The sequence below is a fragment of the Hyla sarda genome, chromosome 11 (assembly GCF_029499605.1).
Source record: "Hyla sarda isolate aHylSar1 chromosome 11, aHylSar1.hap1, whole genome shotgun sequence".
Classification (NCBI taxonomy): domain Eukaryota; kingdom Metazoa; phylum Chordata; class Amphibia; order Anura; family Hylidae; genus Hyla; species Hyla sarda.
In genome coordinates this window covers 23,875,567-23,898,103 of record NC_079199.1, presented here as the reverse complement: position 1 = coordinate 23,898,103, position 22,537 = coordinate 23,875,567, and the positions used below count along the sequence as shown (strand labels likewise).

General features: G+C 41.2%; 1 protein-coding gene across 8 annotated transcripts in view; it reads right to left on the bottom strand.

Annotated features, from left to right (window-relative positions):
• Window positions 1-22,537, bottom strand: part of SPTBN5 (spectrin beta, non-erythrocytic 5) — a 278,824-nt gene that overhangs the window by 252,106 nt on the left and 4,181 nt on the right. For 4 of the 8 annotated variants that reach the window (XR_008848753.1, XM_056545851.1, XM_056545852.1 and 1 more), the window contains 2 exons: window positions 9,888-10,011; window positions 333-500 (listed from right to left, as the gene is read on the bottom strand). Coding sequence is in view for 7 of the 8 variants with exons in the window: in XM_056545851.1 (XP_056401826.1) it covers window positions 333-500; window positions 9,888-10,011 (292 nt within the window). In the remaining variant the exon portion in view is untranslated. Of the gene's footprint in view, window positions 1-332; window positions 501-8,572; window positions 8,723-9,887; window positions 10,012-17,254; window positions 17,373-22,537 lie in introns of those variants that run through there. The other 4 variants (XM_056545856.1, XM_056545854.1, XM_056545855.1 and 1 more) reach the window with 4 other exon arrangements.

The window sequence follows — 22,537 nt, the reverse complement described above, 5'->3', positions numbered from 1 at the left end:
TGTCCATTACTGTCTGCCAGGTACGTACTAAAATCACCTTATGGTGGAGAACCCCTTTAAAGAAGGTAATAGCTTAAGAACTTGCGCACGGCATCATTTTGTTTAGATGGATACAATATGGCTACTTATGTAACAAAATAAATAGTATGTCCCTATTCCAAAATATCGGAAGTCAAGTCTAAGTTCCATTACCTATGCAAAAAAAAAAAATAATAATAATAATAAAATTACAAGGAATAAGTGATGATATATTTTGGAACCTATGCAACTACATTTGTAAAAACATAACATGATACTGAGACCACAATATTTTTCCAGACTGTATAACCGACCTTGGACTTCAGGAAAGCTAGAGCTTTGCTGTTGTTTTCTAAGAAATGGACTCTCATTTTTCCTTTTGCCGGTTTGGGCAGCTGTTCCCCTGATATGAACTCCAGGAGATGTAACAGGTATAAGCCATCCTTTAGATCTGTGTAGATGTCTGTTATTGGGATACTACCCTGTACGGAAAAAGAAAGAGAGTAAACAATCTGTTCATAAACAAAAGGCATTGGGTGGTGCACTATGGACTAACTATACCCACAGATATATCCTAAATCAGTGTTTTCCAACCAGGGTGCCTCCAGCTGTTGCAAAACTACAACTCCCAGTATGCCCGGACAGCCGAAGGCTGTCCGGGCATACTGGGAGTTGTAGTTTTGCAACAGCTGGAGGCACCTTGGTTGGGAAACATTGCACTAGGTATATAGCTGTGCTTATCAGATGCTGCTAGACAGTGTCTCAATAAGATTGTCGCATTGTTATATTACAGATCAGGGAACTATTATCTATTTAATCTATGTATTTTTTTCCCCCACATTAATCAGACCAGACATACGAGTTATTCTTTAATACCTATTGCGCAATAGTTTAATATTAATTTTTTATACTCAATAACCAAAGGGGCCCTGTGGTTTTGTCTATGAATTGTTACTTATTAATAAATAGTAACAAATACTTATTAATAAATACAGTAAATTCGATTCATCACGAACTTCTCGGCTCGGCGGTTGATGACTTATCCTGCCTAAATTAGTTCAGCTTTCCGGTGCTCCGGTGGGCTGGAAAAGGTGGATACAGTCCTAGGAAAGAGTCTCCTAGGACTGTATCCACCTTTTCCAGAGCACCTGAAAGCTGAACTAATTTATGCAGGAAAAGTCAGCAACTGCCGAGCCGAGAAGTTCGTGACGAATCGAATTTACTGTAAGTTCGCTCATCTCTAATTGCTACTCAGGGTACATTCACACCACGTTTTTGCAATACAGTTCCCGTATACGTTTTCTATGTGAAAACCGTACGGAACCGTATTGAAAACCGTATGCATTGCCTCTCCGTATGCCAAAAGATGCATCAGGTTGTGTCCATTTTGCATCCTGTACGGTTTTGTCAGTTTTTTTTTTTTCCCCCCGTACCCAAAACCGAAGTCTACCACGGTTTTTGGTCCGGGTGAAAAACCGTATTAAACCGTATATGTCTTTTTTTAACATGGGAGTCAATGGGAACCATACAGAACCGTATGTGCGTACGGTTCCATCCGGTTTTCACCATACGTTTTTTGACTTTGCACAGTTTTTTTCTTGGAATTTCAGTCAAACAAGTGAAACTTTATTCAACATGGAATTAAAAAGTTAAAAACGTATACGTTTTTTTCTTAAAAAAATGGATGCAACCGGACATCATTTTTCAAACCGTACATGGTTTTTAACTGTATACGGGTTGAAATTTGTACACACGTTTTGATACAGTTTAGTCAGGTTTTGAAGACTCCGTTTTTCTTCAAAAACCTGATACGGGACCTGTATTGCAAAAATGTGGTGTGAATGCAGCCTTAGAAGGTAACATTTGTATTACATTGTCAACCTGCACCATTTCCTATAACACCAGTCCTCCTTATTTACCCCCTCCTTATTTATATTTTCATTTATTTTTTTTAATATGTTATATATTTTTTTTACATATTCTTTACATATTATTGTTTACATATTTTTCACATACTCTGCTGTAAATCCATGAATTAATTACCCAGTCCATAAACAGTCTTCTTTATTCACCATTCATTGGACGGCCATTGTGTTTTTGAGGACTGATATTTTCCCTATTCTTTTATTTAGTTGTACTATATGCAACCTCACCAATGCTGCGGTGCCCTTCAGAAAAGTTCCCAACCTAATTTTCTGACCTTAGGAACGTACACAAAAGGCAACTTAAAGGAGTAGTCCAGTGGTGAACCCAGTGGTGAACAACTTATCCCCTATCCTAAGGATAGGGGATAAGTTTGAGATTGCAGGGTGTCCGACCGCTGGGGCCCCCTGAGATCTCCTGTACAGAGCCCCGACAGCCCGCGGGAAGGGGGCGTGTCGACCTCCGCACGAAGCGGCGGCCGACACGCCCCCTCAATACAACTCTATGGCAGAGCCGAAGCGCTGCCTTCGGCAATCTCCGGCTCTGCCATAGAGATGTATTGAGGGGGCGTGTCGGCTGCCGCTTCGTGTGGAGGTCGACACCCGCTATCTGGCCGGAGAGCCTGGCCCCCGTACAGAGAGATCGCAGGGGGCCCCAGCGGTCGGACCCCCCGCAATCTCAAACTTATCCCCTATCCTTAGGATAGGGGATAAGTTTTTCACCACTGGACTACCCCTTTAAGCAGACCAATAATAAAGCTGGAGAGTCGATATGTATGTAGCTAATACTAACCAAGCTATTTAAAAGGGTACTGTGGTGGAAAACATTTATTTATTTATTTTTTAAATCAACTGGTGCCAGAAAGTTAAACAGATTTGTAAATTACTTCTATTAAAAAAATCTTAATCTTTTTAGTACTTTTAAGCAGCTGTATGCTATAGAGGAAATTCTTTTCTTTTTGAATTTCTTTTTTGTCTTGTCCACAGTGCTCTCTGCTGACACCTGCTGGCCGTAACAGGAACTGTCCCAAGCAGCATTGGTTTGCTATGGGGATTTTCTCCTACTCTGGACAGTTCCTGATACAGGCTTTAGGTGTCAGCAGAGAGCACTGTGAACAAGACAAAAAAGAAATTCAAAAAGAAAAGAATTTCCTCTGGAGCATACAGCAGCTGACAAGTACTGAAAGGATTAAGATTTTTTAATAGAAGTAATTTACAAATCTGTTTAACTTTCTGGCACCAGTTGATTTAAAGAAAAAAATGTTTTCCACCAGAGTACCCCTTTAAGGTTATTGTGTCTAATATTACATCAGTAAAACTCACATGCCTGCTAGAAACCTGCAATAAACCGATTAACAGTGCACCTAAACATTGCCGGAAAAGTTGCCTTAGTCTCACTTATAGGAGTCACTGGACTCTCCAGCTGATGCAAAACTACAACTCCCAGCATTCCTGGACAGCCAATGATAAGCTGTGAATGATCTCTTGATAATATTGATTGAAGGTTGACAATGAAAGATCAGTCAGCAAAACAGTGTGCCTAATGGTCAGGAATCTGTCAGCTGTATTTACTGCTAAGAGCTGAAGACACTGGTGGATATCTATTAGGCTATGTTCACAAGTTGGAATGCCTAGATGGAAAAATTCCAGTGCTGATATTCTGCAGACTGCAGACACCAACATAACATGCTGGCACTAGCACTGCACGGGAATGCGCCATCTCATCGAGTCCGCAGAAAGAATGGAAAGGTTAATTCTTTTTGAGGACACGGAAATCGGAATTTCTGTGCCAGTAACATCTGGCGTGGAAATTCCGCTTTGTGCACAGCGCAGCAGAATCCCATTGAATACAATGGGACTCTGCTGCTGCAGAATTTCTGTGCGGAATTCCAATGCAGAATACTGCCCAGAAATTTGGAGGTATAAACACAGCCTAAGGGTATAAAGCAAACTGTACTTTTCCTGGGTTACCAAACTTATAAAACAACCTTTTTATTTCTCAGCCAAGTGTCGAGGAGGCGGAGCTGAGCTGCTTAAGTGCCATAACCTTGCATGCCTCCTTGTCCCTCCTTGATTTATCTACCTCTGCACTCCTTACAGCTACACCCTATTCTTTATTCACAGTAAATTAAAGATAACAATCAAGGAGGGATTCACTTTCTGTCAATGACAGGAATGCAATACTGGATAATTGTTGTCTCAAACTACGCAACATCACATTCCATTACCGTATCCATAAACCTCCTTTTCAGCACTTTTATGATAGCGACTGACTTGTAATAATGGTTCCAAGGTCAAAACCTGCAGCAATAATCTGTGAAGGTGTATGAACGATGAAATCACCTGTAGATGTCTGGTAATGTTCTGTTCCAAAGTTCTCAATAGCATTCATAGACAGGAAGTGAATCATCATTAGGGCATTTAAAGGGGTACTCCGCTGCTCAGTGTTTGGAACAAACTGTTCCGAACACTGGAGCCAGCGCCGGGAGCTCGTGATGCCAATGCCCCGCCCCCTCAACGCCCCCCATAGCCCATACCCAGCATTTGGAACTAAATGTTCTGGACACTGGGGCAGTGGAGTACCCCTTTAAGATCTGACTGTGCAGATGAGATCTCCTAGCACAGATGGCGTATGTTCTTAGGGGAAGGAAAAATTAACATTTATTCAGTGTGCTACAGTAACAAGGGAGCGGGCAATACCAGTGCACCTCGGGGGTTGGAAACACCCATAGTGTACCAAAGCACCAAATTTTGTATGTTTACCTTTTAGGGAATATCTCGGCAATGGGAGGGACAAATATAAACCTGTAAAAACGAGTGTTTTCATCATCGCCTGCAATACTTAGGTTAGTGTAGGTGACGTTGATGTCAGATTCCTTTTAAAAATATAATATATACTGTAGTAAACCTGACGGGCCATTGAGATCACACCCCTGTGACTAAGCCCCACCCACTTTTCTTGACATATTTCAAAAGTGACAGGAGAAGTAAAAAAAAAAATCTACAATTTTAGTGCACATATGGCATGTACCAAAATTTGCTGCTGGCGCAAATGGAATGATAGGTTTCCCCCAATAAGCCTGATCCATAAACATAGGTATACTATATAATTATGTATTTCCCTGTGCTTCTCCAGCCCTCACAGCTGTAAACATATTGTACAGCTCAGTCCCTAGGCTCAAAATCCTACTCCCCTGTTGCATATGGGCACATACACACATTAAGGGGTATTTCACAGGATGACAAATAACAGCAGTGTGTTTTCCGGAGTTTGGGACGAAACAAGAGTAGCCAGAGAAAATGAATTTACACACAGGCAGAACATAATACACATGATAATACAGATGATGTATGGATGTATTATAACCATGGACCACAGGGTAATGCACATGGGCTTCACTTGAACAGCTGCTCTAAGGCCTGGAGGACCACTAAGGTATAGTGAAAAGCCAATGCAGTGTCTTTCTGCAGGTCCTTCTAGGAGCAGAACCATATAGTCTGCTTCATGCATTAGTATAGTGCCGTCTACAGCTATCTAGTGGTGGTGGTGGGGGCTAACCCTGACCTTTGCTATGGGGGGTCTTGAATTATAGTTTTATTCCTGATAAGTCAATACTCATCAGTAACATAACATAAAATGACTTCCTTGTGATTAGTTTGGAGTAGCCATATTAGTCCAGTGATGCAGATAGTCCAATAATAAAGGTATTACAAGATTCTGACACATTCTGATGGTATGTTAACACTAAAGAATTTCCACACGCTGAATTTTGCTCAGGAGTTCCACTGTATGAACCTTGACATTGGTGTGAATGGGTCTTCTGTTGACCCATTAAAACTGCAGACTTTCAGCGGTGGAATCTGCAGCGGAAATTGATCCACTAAAAGAATAAACAGGCCCATTCTTTCGGAGGAATCCACCAGCAGATTCCCTTTGTTTAAAGGGAAAGTGACTTCCCTGCCACTGGTAAAAAAAAATACAAGACATATCTCCTGTATACTTACAGTCCTGTTGGTGCACTGGGGGTGGTCGGACGGACCTCTCCCGTCTCCTGTAGTCCTGGTGGATCATTGAGCCAGGGTCGCCCCTCAGCAGTGATGTGGAGCCATGTGATAGTCCCAGAAGGCCTTGGCTTGACATCACTGCTGAGGAACGGCTCGGGCTCTGAGGTCAAGCAGGGCTACAGGAAGAGACGGGAGAGGTCCACGCGACCATCCCCTGTGCACCAACTGAACTGTAAGGTGTCATTCTCCCTTTTATTTGGCACTTACTGTATTTCCGCTCCATTTGCTCCAAGAGCAGAAAGGTGCGAGTCCCAAGAGGAATGAAGAAAGGACATTTTCATTGTCAATTCCTCAGTGTAAACGTACCCTAACAGTATTTTGTAAAGACAAACTTTCTGTAGTCCTCCCCTTTTCAAGTTTTTATTATTATGTATATATAGCGTCCTTGGTTTCAGGGCAGTTTACATATTATAAAGGTACATTACACACTAACATGGGAACTTTGAGCATTACACAGATAAACTTGCAGACTGATATAGAGGGGAAGGGTTTACAATCTACAAGGAGAGGAAAGAAAACAGTAGGTTAGGGGGAGAGCAAGTGAAGTAGCCATTAATAGTGCAGAGGCAGGAGGATTATTGAAGGTCGTAGGCTTGCTTGAGTAGATGGGTCTTCAGGAAGCTTTTAAAGGTCTTCATGGTGAGTGAGAGGCGGATGTGCTGTGGTAGCGAGTTCCAGTGTATGAAGGAAGCTCGGGAGAAGTCTTGGAGACGGTCATGTTAAGTGCAGGCGCATAGAGGTCTCAGGATAATCAGAGATTTTGTGAGGGGCGGTATAGGGAGATCAGGTCAGAGATGTATGGAGGGGACAGGTTGTAGATGGCCTAATATGTCATGGTGAACAGTTTACATTGAATTTGTTGGGCAACGGGTAGCCAGTAAAGGGATTGGCAGAGGGGATAGGCAGAGGAGAAGCGAGGTGAGAGGTGGAATAGTTAAGTTGAGTTGAGGATGGATTGTAGGGGAGCAAGTGTTTTTGATGAAAGGCCGCAGAGGAGGATAGTGCAGTAGTCCAAGCGGGAGATGATGGGGGCATGTACCAATAGTTTAGTTGAGTCAAAGTTGAGGAATGAACGGATTCAGGAGACGTTTTTGAGGTGAAGGCGACAGGCAGTGGTGAGGGTCCGGATGTGTGGTTTAAAAGACAGTGCCGAGTCAAAAGTGACCCCAAGGCAGTGAACTTGGGGTGCTGGAGAGAGAGTAGAGCCATTCACTGTGATTGATAGACCTGGTGCAGGGTTTAGCAGGATGGGGGGGGGGGAATGATTAATTCTATTTTCTCCAAGTCAAGTCAAACACAGGGGTATGTTAGGAGATTGCCTAAAGATCCCTTTCTTATGATGTTAAACATTGGATCCATAAGAAACTCCAGTGGCAGGAGCTGTCCTTTTAGCTCCAATATCTACAGACAGAAATGAATTACATCTCTTTGTCACCATAATGGATAACAGTTTATTTCAAGATGACCAAGTTGCTCTTATCTGCTTTGTAGTTGTGTACTGAGAATGTGTCAAAGCGTGAACAACTGCAGGACTCAGTTATCTTGATTTTCTGACTTTACATTACATAACACCCTATCTATACACAGATTATGACCTTTTTTTTTATCAATATGGCAGCTCTTGAGGCTCTTGGTGGTAGAAAGGAGTCCTCTATTAGGCTGGGTTCGTATTAATATTTCTGCCTACGAGGCACAGATACATTAACAGAATCTCAATAACTACTGCTGATATATCTGTGCTTGGATAGGCAGGGGCCACAGCCAATTCAATGACCCAAACTGAGTTACCTAGTGACTACGTTTGGGCTGTCACACCCCCTCCCATAGGCTTGCATTGAGGGGCGGAGTGTGATGTCACACAAGGGCGGAGGCGTGACATCACACACCGCCTGCCCAGTGGTCGCCGTTAATCAGACCCGGAGCGAACATGCTCCAGGGACTGATTTTAACTGGGGTGCTACATGCAAGATCACGGGAGTCCCCAGTGGCGGGACGCCCGCGATCAGGCATCTTATCCCCTATCCTTTGGATAGGGGATAAGATGTCTAAGTGCCGGAGTACCCCTTTAAGGTCAAAACAGGCTATTGAGTAAAGGGGTTAAAAAGGTTCTTGTGCACATTGCTGTGGTTTTCTATGCGGAACTGCATAAAAAAAAATTATTAAGGCCCAAATAACACCTAAAAAAAAAAAAAAAAAAAACAACACACACCTATAAACACTATTTAACCTATAAACTCTACGTCTTAGTTTTTTTTTTTTCTGCATAAAAACAAGTACCATGGCAGATTTTGGTGAGGTTTCACCTGTAAGCAGTGTTTTTTTCTACTGAAATTAAAACCACTTGTGTTTTTTTTTTTTTTTGTACATATTGGAGTGTTCCGTAGCACAGAACGAAAACTTTTAATTTTTTTAGAGACCCTCACTGTGGCTGTGTGAAAACACAAACAAAAAATAAACCACTTGCAATTTTATACACATGGTTTTCGTCTTTGCTAACATGCCCTTAGACTACGGTACTTTTGGTAAATACTAACTCCTACATCCTGGGGACAACCCACAAGACTTACCATTTTGGAGATGCTTTGACTCTTTTAGGGTACGTTCACATTTCATAAATTACCGTACTCAAATTCTTACTCTTGCCACTTTTTCTGCTTCCACTGCATCAATAGCCATAGAATGCCCACAATACTATGCCTTAGGGGCCCTATTACCAGAAACAGCCAGAGAGCCCCCCCCATAGTGGCCCAGATCTATCCAAACTATATGAGATTAACATTGTTGTGTTCACCCATAGTGACCAATCACATCTTCGCTTTCATTTTACCACAGCAATTTGAATAATTAAAGCTGTGCTATGACTGGTTGCCATGGGCAACAAACAGTTTTCATCAATCTGCCTCAATTGTTACCAGATATATTTCAACCAATAAAATAAAATACATTTTGTTTCATTTTGGCAACAAGCGCTCACTGACCGGTCGCTTCCGCTTTACACAAAGATTGCACATGGCTTTGTAGGAGATTTAGCAGCCATTACAGGCCCCCAGGAGATTTCAGTAACTTCTCTTTATATGATGCACTCCCTCACACTTTCACCCTCATAGGTGATCCTGTACTTTATTATGTCCCCTCACAGTTCTTCTGACAGGACTGACACTTTACCCTTCTCCTCACAACTGTGTCCAGCTCCGCTCCCTCATCTATGGCTGTGTTCACACCTATATCTGGGCCTGAGAAAAAAAACATGAAGTGATTTGCCCAACAATCAATCAAAGCTCAACTTTCATTTTACCACAGCAATTTAAGACTGGTTGCTATGGGCAAATCACATTCAGTTTCTGTCTCAGGTAATGTTCACATGGCGTAATCTTAGCAGAATGTCCAGCCGGATATTCTGTCCACAGCAAGTGCCAACTGAGTTGAGTTGGCACTAGGACCGCTCAGAAAGGTGGCGTCTCCATAGACCGCAATGCATTTCCGAGCTGATTTTTCTGAAATAATTGGTCAATTGTTTTTGCAAAGGCCGGAATTTGAATTTCCGTGACAGATATTTCCCCTGATCAAATTCTGTCATGTGCACGGTGCAGCAGAATCCAAATGAAAACAATGGGACTCTGCTGAAATGGAATTACCAGACAGAATTTTTCCTACGGATTCCGCTCGGAAATAATGCCATGTGAACGAGGCCTCAGACAGATCCATAAATCAACTGACAATGTATTTTGGTCTGTATTTGTAGCCAAAACCAGGAGTGGAGTTCTGTAGTGTGAATGATGAAGAATGGGAACAATGGGAGGCTGCTGCACCGTATTTCTGCTCAGAAAATAAGTAGAAGGGGCAGTAAGGTAGAATTATGTAGAAATTGTATATTATATTTACATTCTCTTTGTAGATGTTGTTCATCCACTTAGTAAAAGTCTTCTTTTGCATAGCCATGCGCTGCTCTTGCAGTTTCTTAATATGGCCCGTTTCATACTCGTGCATTCCTTCTTCATCCATTTTGCTGCCAGGAAGATAAAGAAAAAAAAAGCATTAGGATGTGTTTTGCCAAAAAAAAAAAAGACGACAAAAAAAAGATAAATGAGAAAAACTAAGAGAAAGCAGATGGATTGATCTCGGGACTTTTTAACCCACTGTGCCAAAATGTGCAACCTTTTTTTTGTTTTTACAAATGCTGTTTTTTTAAGTCAGGTTTGGGCTGGTGTGAATTTGCGACAAAATGAGAGCTGAAGTAGCCGTTAATAGCTACACAATTTAAGAAAAAGCATCTAACGCAAAAGTTTCTAAAAAGTAAGTTTCTAAACAGTTTGTTTTACAGTAAGAGTAAAACAAATTACAAACTTCCCCATGATCCGGTGGGCTGCATGAAGCCAAAATGTGTCAGCCAATCATTGTCTGCCGCATTTTGGCCACATCTAGAGCCAGATAGTTTCTTTTCACCCAGAGGAAGATACCACAGTCAGATACCACAGTGCAGCTGCGAACAGAGTATTTTTACACTGCGTAAAACATCTGCATGGCTGATTTACAACCTAATAAAATGGAATAGTGGCCTCAAATTGCACGATAAATCTGCAGCATTTCTTGAACGAGCAGAGATTAAGATTGCAGTGGGTAGCACCAAAATCACTGGCGGTAGGACCACATGGACGTGCACCTTCTCCATAGATGACAATGCAGTCCGGCAGAATGACGTCAAAAGAATCAACATATTCATTCTTTTAGTGCGTCCTAAATCTTGAATATCCACTGTGTGGACAGTGCAGCAGAATCCCACTGAAAACAATAGGACTCCGTGATGGAATTTCAGCAGTATGAACAGGCCCTTAAAGGGATACTCCACCCAGAGACATCTTATCCCCTATCCATAACATGTCTGATCGCAGAGGTCCCACCGATGGGGACCCCCGCGATCTCTGTGCAGCACCTGTGCTGCCCCTGGCATTATAAACTGTGGGTTTAGAATGCTGGGTTTCCATGGCCGGAGACGTAAGCCACAGCGCCCCAGGAAAGGAAGACCAAGAGTCACCTCTGCTGCGGAGGATAAGATCATCCGAGTCACCAGCAATCTCAGAAATGGTTAACAGCAGATCAGATTAGAGATCAGGTCAATGCCGCACAGAGTTCCAGCAGCAGACACATCTCTAGAACAACTGTTAAAGGGGTACTCTGGTGCTTAGACATCTTATCCCCTATCCAAAGGATAGGGGATAAGATGCCTGACCGCGGGGGTCCCACCGCTGGGGACCCCCGTGATCTTGCACACAACACCCTGTTAAAATCAGTCCCCGGATCGTGTTCGCTCCGGTTCTGATTACTGTTTGATGCCTTCAATGTGACTCTACAATTTTCATAGTCATGAAAATAAAGAAAACTCTGAATGAGAAGGTGTGTCCAAACTTTTGGTCTGTAGTGTATATATATATATATATATATATATATATATATATATATATATATATATATATACATACATATATGCAAAGCAGCCCATTACACCACCTTATTCAGGTAATGTTCCCTGGTATCAGCTTAGCTCCTGTTAAGGAATATAAAAAGCTGATCAGGATTTTATGCCAAGCCAGACTACTCCCCAAAAGGGAAGTTTCTACCCATCTGCAGACAGCTGTTTCGTGGTTTTTGCCACTCGTCAGTACAGAGCAGGGTGATCTGGCTTGGCTGGGGTAAGAGGCCTGAGAGCAGCTAAAGGGAGTGAGTATTTACCTCAGGGCGAGGCCACCACTCCTGGTGTAACGGAGCATCAGAAGGCCATTAAGCACTCCGCGGGTATTCTGGGTAGGGGAATATGCAAAGCAGCTCATTACATCACCAATATATACATACACATATATATATATATATATATATATATATATATATATATATATATATATAATTATTTTTTTTTTTAAATAGAAAAATTGTAAAAAAAAAAAAAAAAGATAGGACACTATACATTCCATATTCCCATCTCGTGTTAATGAGTGAACAAAATGCCTCATTATCAGAATAGACCGTTTAACCTGCCCTATAAAAATTCCTATGTATCATAGTTCCTGGCATCCATGTATTTTTCCCTCAGCACTTGGAATGTTATTCTAATACGTCCCTCATGGGACCTCAGCTGTTAATGTGCCCGGGATGTAAAGTGGAGAAAGCTAGCTGAAGAATGTGATATTGTGTTACAAGCGAAAGGATTTCCTATTTCTGAGGATTAGATTAAAAAACGTAAAAATCTCCAACCCACATGAGACCTGGCTGAAGCGTATAAAGGCGTCAGTATAGATTCGCTGCCAAGCTCCCACGTCTGCTAAAGGCTCCATTGATCAGCAAGGAGGTACTGTATCCTGATGTGCTATAGAAATAACTGGCCTGGTTGTCTACATTTTTTGTAGCTCTGATACATATATTAAGTCAAATAATAAAAACAAATATATATGCGTTATTTATTTATTTTTTTAAACAATACATTTTTATTGATATTTTGCCAAATAAAAAACATGGAATACAGCTCAAACATGTGGAGTAACGTGTAATACAATAAACATATAACAAATCAGGATAACAAAACAATAGAAAAATAATTGCACACATGGTATAAAGATACCTAAACAACGTAGATATACGTGGATAGGGACGTGTATGTAGATTGAAAACGGTTAAAGGGGTACTCCCGTGGAATTATTATTTTTTTTAATCAACTGGTACCAGAAAGTTAAAAAGATTTGTAAATTACTTCTATTAAAAAATCTTAATTCTTCCACTACTTATTAGCTGCTGAATACTACAGAGGAAATGGTTTTCTTTTTGGAACACAGAGCTCTCTGCTGACATCACGAGCACAGTGCTCTCTGCTGACATATCTGTCCATTTTAAGAGCTGTCCAGACTAGGAGAAAATCCCCATAGCAAACATATGCTGCTCTGGACAGTTCCTAAAATGGACAGAGATGTCAGCAGAGAGCACTGTGGTCGTAATGTCAGCAGACAGCTCTGTGTTCCAAAAAGAAAAGAATTTCCTCTGTAGTATTCAGCAGCTAATAAGTACTGGAAGGATTAAAAAAAATGTAATAGAAGTAATTTACAAATCTGTTTCACTTTCTGGCACCAGTTGATTAAAAAAAAAAAGTTTTGCCGATTCACTCCCTGCCTCTGTCCAGCTTTACTGGACGGCCCCCATAGACTTATTTTGGGACAGTGTTGTGAAGCTGAAAGAAGATTGCTGTGATCCAGGGAGTGAAGTGTGCTACCACGCCCTTCTGCCTGCTACTTCTATTCTAAATGACAGGTACACTTTAATGGCAACATGCAAAAGCCATCAACAATTTTCAAAACTAGATAGAAAGAAGCGTCAAATAAGTGATTTATGGCTTTTACATAGTAGATTACAAGACCTGGGACCAAAGGTTTCCTCTTTTTAATGTTCCTCTTTTTTTAATAAAATGCTTTGTCTCTTTGCCTGTCATTCAAACCTGCAGAGCCTGAATACAGGCCAGACACCGCACTAGTTGCGCCCTGTACCTAGCCTTGATGACTGCTTTGCATTAGGATTTGATTATATATCGTGTGCACGAATATAACTTTTGGCATATTGGATAATTGAAACTACGCCACAAGACCTGGTAGAGAAGCTTGTAGCCCCGAAAGAATATCAGAATTAGGGTTATTTAGTAAAAAAAAAAAAATATATATGGCTTAGGGGCGACCTAATAACTATGTATAAATATATCAGGGGCCAGTACAGATCCTGTGATCTATTTATACCCAGGACTGTATCTATAACAAGGGGGCATCCTCTACATCTAGAGGAAAGAAGGTTTCCACACCAGCACAGATGGGGGTTCTTTACTGTAAGAGCAGTGAGACAGTGGAATTCTCTGCCTGGGGAGGAGGTGGTCATGGTCAATAAGAGAGATCAGGAGGGGTCTGGATACATTTCTGGAGAGTAATAACAAAGGTTATGAATACTAGATTTATAGGGATAGAACGTTAAAGGAGTAGTCCAGTGGTGAACCCAGTGGTGAACAACTTATCCCCTATCCTAAGGATAGGGGATAAGTTGCAGATCGCGGGGGGTCCGACCGCTGGGGCCCCCTGCGATCTCCTGTACAGAGCCCCGACAGCCCGCGGGAAGGGGGCGTGTCGACCTCCGCACGAGGTGGCGGCCGACACGCCCCCTCAATACAACTCTATGGCAGAGCCGAAGCGCTGCCTTCGGCAATCTCCGGCTCTGCCATAGAGATGTATTGAGGGGGCGTGTCGGCCGCCGCTTCATGCGGAGGTCGACACCCGCTATCTGAGCTGAGAGCCGGGGCCCCGTACAGAGAGATCGCAGGGGGCCCCAGCGGTCGGAACCCCAGCGATCTCAAACCTATCCCCTATCCTTAGGATAGGGGATAAGTTTTTCACCACTGGACTACCCCTTTAATACAGGGATTCATTTTGATGCCATATTTAAGTCGGGAAGGAGTTTTTTCCCCTTGGTATGGGGCAATTGCCATCAGCCTCATAAGAGTTTTATGCTTTCCTCTGGATCAACACAGTAGGGTTAAGGGATATAGCTTAAAGGGGTTATCCAGGAAAAAAAACTTTTTTATATATATATTTCAATTGCCTCCAGAAAGTTAAACAGATTTGTAAATTATTTCTATTAAAAAATCTTAATCCTTTCAGTACTTATGAGCTGCTGAATTTGAGTTGTTCTTTTCTGTCTAAGTGCTCTCTGATGACACCTGTCCCGGGAACTGTCCAGAGTAGAAGCAAATCCCCATTGCAAACCTCTTTACTCTGTGCAGTTCCTGAGACAAACAGAGATGTCAGCAGAGAGCACTGTTGCCAGACAGAAGAGAACAACTCAACTTCAGCAGCTGATAATTATTGGAAGGATTAAGATTTTTTAATAGAAGTAATTTACAAATCTGTTGAACTTTCTGGAGCCAGTTGATATATATATATATTATATATATATATATATATATATATATATATATATAAGTTTTTTTCCTGGAATACCCCTTTAAACTTGATGGACTTTTGTCTTTTTCCAACTTGATGAACTATGTAATCACAGCTATAATGCCATCCCAGTGCTTATATAGGCTAAAGTGTGCTGACCCGTTCCATTTAAACCCCAGCACAAATAACCCAGAATAATAAAATATTAAAGGAGTTATACAGTAAATAAACGTATCCCCTATCCAGTGTCTGATAACACGACATGCCCCCTCCATGCATCTGTATGGGAGAGCAGAGTTCGGGTATCTCCGGGTGTCCCATAGAGATGCCTGAAAGGGGGCATGTTGGTCACGTGGTCGACACACTACATCCAATGCAGAGAGCCGGGGGCGCCAGGCGGGAGATACGGATAGGGAATAAGCTTATTGATACTACACTACTTCTTTAAGCCTAAACGACATGTCAAAAGACAGCGACACCTTTTAGAATACACAAAATCAGAATACAGAAATAACATAACATGGCTGCTTTTTTCTTCCATAACCAGTGCCACACCTGACTATGGGATATGTCCAGTATAGCAGCTCAGCTTCACTGAAGTGAATGGGGTTGCATTGCAATACCACACACAGCCTGTGGACAGGTGTGGCACTGTGTGGTATAGCAAAAAAGCAGCCTGTCAATCACACCTGTAGAGCCTGACTACAGGCCAGGTACCACAGTTAGTTGTGATTGAGTTGCAATACCACACACAGCCTGAGGACAGGTGTGGCACTGTTTCTTTTTACTATTAACAAAAAAAAAAAAGCCATGTTTTTTCGAACTGGGACAACCTCTTATGGGACATGCTGCCACGTTACTAATGGAGTGAGTGTATACCAGAAAGAGATGATAATAAACTAATATTGATTAGGACGTCAGATCCAGTAAAGCTTTCCCTACACCTGATGAATGAAGCACTGGAGCAGTGTTTTCCAAACAGCGTGATTCCAGCTGTGGCAAAACTACGACTCCCAGCATGCCCGTTTCCCAACCTATGAAGAAAAAAAAAAATTAATTAAAAAAAAAGAATGGCGCTATCCCATTTAATGTAGAAGTGACTAGTTTGATTAGCAAAACCGTACTTTATTGGAAAGACAGTCTGCATGTTCATCCATAAGCAAGACACGTTTCGGGTACTATCCTACACTTTATCAATTGCAGATGTAACCATTGCAACATCTGCAATTGATGAAGGGTAGGATAGTACCCGAAATACGTCTTGCTTATGGATGTACATGCAGACTGTCTTTTCAATAAAGTTCGGTTTTGCTAATCAAACTAGTCACTTCTACTTTAAATGGGATAGCGCCATTCTTTTTTTTTTTTTTTTTTTTTAATTTTTCTTCATAGATTGGGAAACGGGCATGCTGGGAGACGTAGTTTTGCCACAGCTGGAATCACGCTGTTTGGAAAACACTGCATTGGAGCAGACATCATACTGTCAATGCATTGGAAGTCCATCTCCACAGCAGCTGGTGTATACCAAAAATCGTCGCATGTAATGGCTGCCCACAGAAATGTGAATACATTCACATTTCATACTGACTGAACCAGCAGTATCTCATACGTACACTTTTCTGTTTGTCCATATAAAAGAAGGACCATAAAATGGTCGGTCTTGCATACATACACACACACTTCATATGCTCTTACATATTTGCACTATTGAAGAGCACAGGTGGAAATTTCCATCCAGATATGCCTTGAACCTATACGATGAATTATATATATATATATATATATATATATATATATATATAAATGTATATATAATCTATATATATATATATATATATATATATATATATTTTATAAATGTAAATATATATATATATATATATTTATAATATAAATCTAAATATATATATATAAAATATAAATCTAAATATATATATATATATATAATATAAATATATAATATCAATATATATAATATAAATATATATACACAATATTAATATATTTAAAATATACGGTAAATATATATATATATATATATATGGACTTGATGAAGGGAGGAATGCCGAAAGCTTGTCTCTACAAAATTCTGTTAGTCCAATAAAAAAGGTATTACAAGATACTGCAACATTATTTGATCTGCATCTGACACTGGACTAATACGGCTACTCAAATTTACTATATATATATATATATATATATATATATATATATATACACACACACACACACACACACACACACACACACACACTGCACAGCTTATAAAATAAAAGTATATAAAGAACTTACAGCGGTGGAGATCAGGCACGCTGCGGGGTACGGCGCTGTCGTCAGACTCTCCCAGACACCGGAGCAGGGTGAGATTGGATGGGTGTTTTTCACAATTAAACTGTAAAGGTGGAATGACCTTTGAGTGGAGTTATAGAGGAAAGGCATTTACAACCTAAATACAAAGGTTTCATTTCCCAGATGAAGAATTATTCATCAACGCATTGGTATAAAGTTCACAGTAACAGGTTTATATTACATTCGTTCTGGAGAAAAAAAAAAAAGAAAAAAAAATATATATATATATATTTGTTATATATATGTGTGGAGAAAAAGAAAGAAAAGGGTACAGAATGCAGACATCCAATGTGGACTCATATGTATACCCACATATATACAACAGATGTGTAATCTGATTTACATATGGTTTACATGTACATGCTGAAGGTCCTGCAAGAACTAAGAGTAAAGGCAGCCATACATATATTTAAGGGGTACTCCAGTGGAAAACTTTTTTTTTTTTATGAACTGTGCCAGAAAGTGAAACAGATTTGTAAATTACTTCTATAAAAAAAAAAAAAAATCTTAATCCTTCCAGTACTTAGCTGCTGTATACTACAGGGGAAGTGGAGTTGTTCTTTTCAGTCTGACCACAGTGCTCTCTGCTGACACCTCTGTCCATGTCAGGAACTGTCCAGAGTAGGAACAAATCCACATAGCAAACCTCTACTGCTCCGGACAGTTCCTGGCATGGACAAAGGTGTCAGAAGAGCACTGTGGTCATACTGGAAAGAACCACACAACTTCCTCTGGAGCATACAGCAGCTGATAAGTACTGGAAGGACTAAGATTTTTTAATTGAAGTATTTACAAATCTGTTTAACTTTCTGAAGCCAGTTGATATGTAAAAAATAGTTTTTCACTGGAGTACCCCTTTAAAGTATAGATCCAAAGCATGTATCTCGCCTATTCTACTCATATTGGTTCAGAGAACCTCAGCTCACGCAGGGTGGTACAGTAGCCAAGGTAACTATACAACACCCAGCGAGTTTGTGCAAAAGCCTTTTTTCTGATGTATGAGACTCATGCACAGAACAATGGGCGCTGTACGGTTACCTCAACAACTATACTGCCCAGTGTGATCTGCGTCTCTCTCCGCACCTAACTGATCAGAAAGGAGGGGACACAAGCTCTGGTCTTAGGGTACGTTCACACGAGCGGATCCACAGCGTACTTTATGCTGCGGATCCGCCGCTGAAGGACCCCCTGTATTCTGCCATCACACGTGCCTGCTTGGAGCGGCGATACGCCGCTACGTGCAGACACACTTGTACTATATTGTATATATCATCTGTGGAGCTCCTCCTTCTCTATAACATGATACCTGCAGATTGTACTGTATTGTATATATCATTCTGCTCAACTCCTCCTGCTCTATAACATGATACCTGTAGAATGTACTGTATTGTATATATATATATATATATATCATCTGCTCAGCTCCTCCTGCTCTATAACACGATACCTGCAGATTGTACTGTATTGTATATATCATCTGCTCAGCTCCTCCTGCTCTATAACCTTATACCTGCAGATTGTACTGTATTGTATATATCATTCTGCTCAACTCCTCCTGCTCTATAACATGATACCTGTAGAATGTACTGTATTGTATATATATATATATATATATATATATATATATATATCATCTGCTCAGCTCCTCCTGCTCTATAACATGATATCTGCAGATTGTACTGTATTGTAAATATCATCTGCTCAGCTCCTCCTGCTCTATAACCTTATACCTCCAGATTGTACTGTATTGTATATATCATCTGCTCAGCTCCTCCTGCTCTGTAACACGATACCTGCAGATTGTACTGTATTGTATATATCATCTGCTCAGCTCCTCCTACAGATTGTACTGTATTGTATATATCATCTGCTCAGCTACTCCTGCTCTATAACATGATACCTGCAGATTGTACTGTATTGTATATATCATCTGCTCAGCTCCTCCTGCTCTATAACGCGTTACCTGCAGATTGTACTGTATTGTATATATCATCTGCTCAACTCCTCCTACAGATTGTCCTGTATTGTATATATCATCTGCTCAGCTCCTCCTGCTCTATAACATGATACCTGCAGATTGTACTGTATTGTATTTATCATCTGCTCAGCTCCTCCTGCTCTATAACCTTATACCTGCAGATTGTACTGTATTATATATATCATTCTGCTCAACTCCTCCTGCTCTATAACATGATACCTGTAGAATGTACTGTATTGTATATGTATATATATATATATATATATATATATATATCATCTGCTCAGCTCCTCCTGCTCTATAACATGATATCTGCAGATTGTACTGTATTGTAAATATCATCTGCTCAGCTCCTCCTGCTCTATAACCTTATACCTGCAGATTGTACTGTATTGTATATATCATCTGCTCAGCTCCTCCTACAGATTGTACTGTATTGTATATATCATGTGCTCAGCTCCTCCTGCTCTATAACATGATACCTGAAGATTGTACTGTATTGTATATATCATCTGCTCAGCTACTCCTGCTCTATAACATGATACCTGCAGATTGTACTGTATTGTATTTATCATCTGCTCAGCTCCTCCTGCTCTATAACGCATTACCTGCAGATTGTACTGTATTGTATATATCATCTGCTCAACTCCTCCTACAGATTGTCCTGTATTGTATATATCATCTGCTCAGCTCCTCCTGCTCTATAACATGATACCTGCAGATTGTACTATATTGTATATATCATCTGCTCAGCTCCTCCTGCTCTATAACATGATACCTGCAGATTGTACTATATTGTATATATCATCTGCTAAGCTCCTCATGCTCTTTAACATGACGTCTGCAGTGTGGACTGTATTTTCTTTCATTGAGACAGGTTTCTTCTATAGGGGTTATCCCAAGATTACAACTTCTCACCTCTCTTCAGAATAGGTGACACGTAGCTGAGCAGTGGGAGTCAGACTGCGGGGGGAATGATGCATTGAGAGAATGGGGTGAACAGCGCATCGGTCAAGCAAGCACGCTGCTGCTCCATTACCTCACTATAGGACTGACAGAGATGGCTAAGTACCGTACAAGTAAGAAGCCAGAGCCCACATGCTCAATCGCCATTCCATGCCAAGAAGGGGACACAGGACACCAGATCTTATGATTGGTGATGTTCTGACCACTGGGACTTCCATCAATCAGGATGGGCGATATGTTATCCCGGGATACCCCACTCATGCATTTTTATTGAACACACAAGACATACGATGTCTAATATCGAGTGACATCATATAACTATGTTGCTGGTTGTTTGTTTGCTATGGAAAGACTGCAGAAAAAAAAAAACTTAGCAAGATCGTGGTGACTCACGAGCCACAAGGAAAAAAGGTCACCCCAAATGGCAGGAGGCCAGTAAACACTGAATCAGAGATCATGGTCCACGCCATTTTATGTTTTGTGGGAATGCAAAGAATTTATGATCCCTTCTGGCCGCAAGTTAAATATTAGGTGGATTTATATTAGAGTTCCCCAAGCAGAGGCTCAGAATCCGTAAATAGTTAGTAATAAGGCTGCCGATAGCGGCAGAAACCATTGTGCACCAATAAGAGGACGACTGGGATAAACCTCTGACTTCTTACTTATGTAAATATGGTTAAGAAGTCAAGCTGCTAAGCAACCATTAGTCAAACAGTAATGAGAAGTTCCAAAAACCAATGTAGATTGAGGCTTTGTTTAAACAGCGGAATCCAGTGAAAAAATTCCACTTGGAAATTCCGTTGCAGCAGAATCCCATTGTTATCAATGGGATTCTGCTGTTCCGTGCGCACGAAGGAGTTTCTGCAATTAATATTCTAATCCCGGCCCCCACCCTGAGAATTGACGGAATCCACTGGGAAACGCATTGCCATCTATGGAAACATCGAATTTCCAAGCAGTCATAGCACCGGCACATTCCAGCCGACACCTGCTATTTACTGAATGTTTGTCAGTTACATTAAAGGGGTACTCCACTGCCCCAGCATTCGGAACATTTTTTTCCGAACTCTGGGTGAGGGCTGCAGGGGTCATGACTTCACAGCCACGCCACCCTCAATGCAAGTCTATGGGAGGAGGCGTGGAGGCCACCACGCCCCCTCCCATAGACTTGCATTGAGGGGGCATGGCATGATGTCACGACAACCGCAGCCCTCACCCAGTGTTTGGAACAAAATGTTCCGAATGCTCGGGCAGTGGAGTACCCCTTTAATGTAACTGACAAACTCGGCAAATTAGAAAGAGATTGGGAGCAGAACATTAACTTTTAGGCTTTTATGTTTCAAGATCCAGGCTCACATTACTTAGTTTTATTTCCATAGGATAAATAGGATAAAAAGGATCACACAGTGGATATGCTCTAAAACAGCGTTTTCCATCCAGTGTGCTTTGCCTCTGGGCATGCTGGGAGTTGTAGTTTTGCAACAGCAGGAGGCGCTCTAAATGCTTCCTATCCAATTACTGCAAAGATCTAAAAGAACGCAAAAAGCTTATGCGAAACACACATTAGAAAATTGCATTAATATAAGTATTATCAGTATTATTCCATAACGAGGTAAGTGCAAACAGCTAAATGGTTCTCGAACATCAGCAAACTCCCTAGTTATGGATGATAGATTACAAAAAAAAGTCATAAATACCATAAATACCATGCAAAGGGCAAAAGTACCAGACTCAGGCGTGAGCTTTATAAACAAATGTAAAATTAGAAGTCGAGAGATAAATCCATTGTGTGAAGGAAACCTGTCGTCCACTTCAAGCTGCCCTCTCCCAGTGTGTCTGTAACATATAAATATACTGTAGATCAGTGTTTCCCAACCAGAGTGCCCCCAGCTGTTGCAAAACTACAACTGCCAGCATGCCCGGACAGCCAGAGGCTGTCCGGGCATGCTGGGAGTTGTAGTTTTGCAACAGCTGGAGGCACCCTGGTTGGGAAGCACTGCTGTAGATTAACCAAAGGTATGTTCATTTTGTTGCAGTTCCCCTCGCTGCTGATGGACAATTTTCTCCCTATTGCAGCAGCCGGAATGGGACATAACTCAGATCCCAGCTGTTTAAAGGGAATATGTGAGATGCAATTCACGTTCCAAACGGCTGACACTGTCAGGTCTATGAGACACACGGTACTTTCTTTTATATCTGTCTGTACTTCCATGCTTTATTCTCTGGTGCAAAGAGTCAAAGAGGAGTTCCCAAGCCACTAAAGAGCCAAGGGCTGGAACACT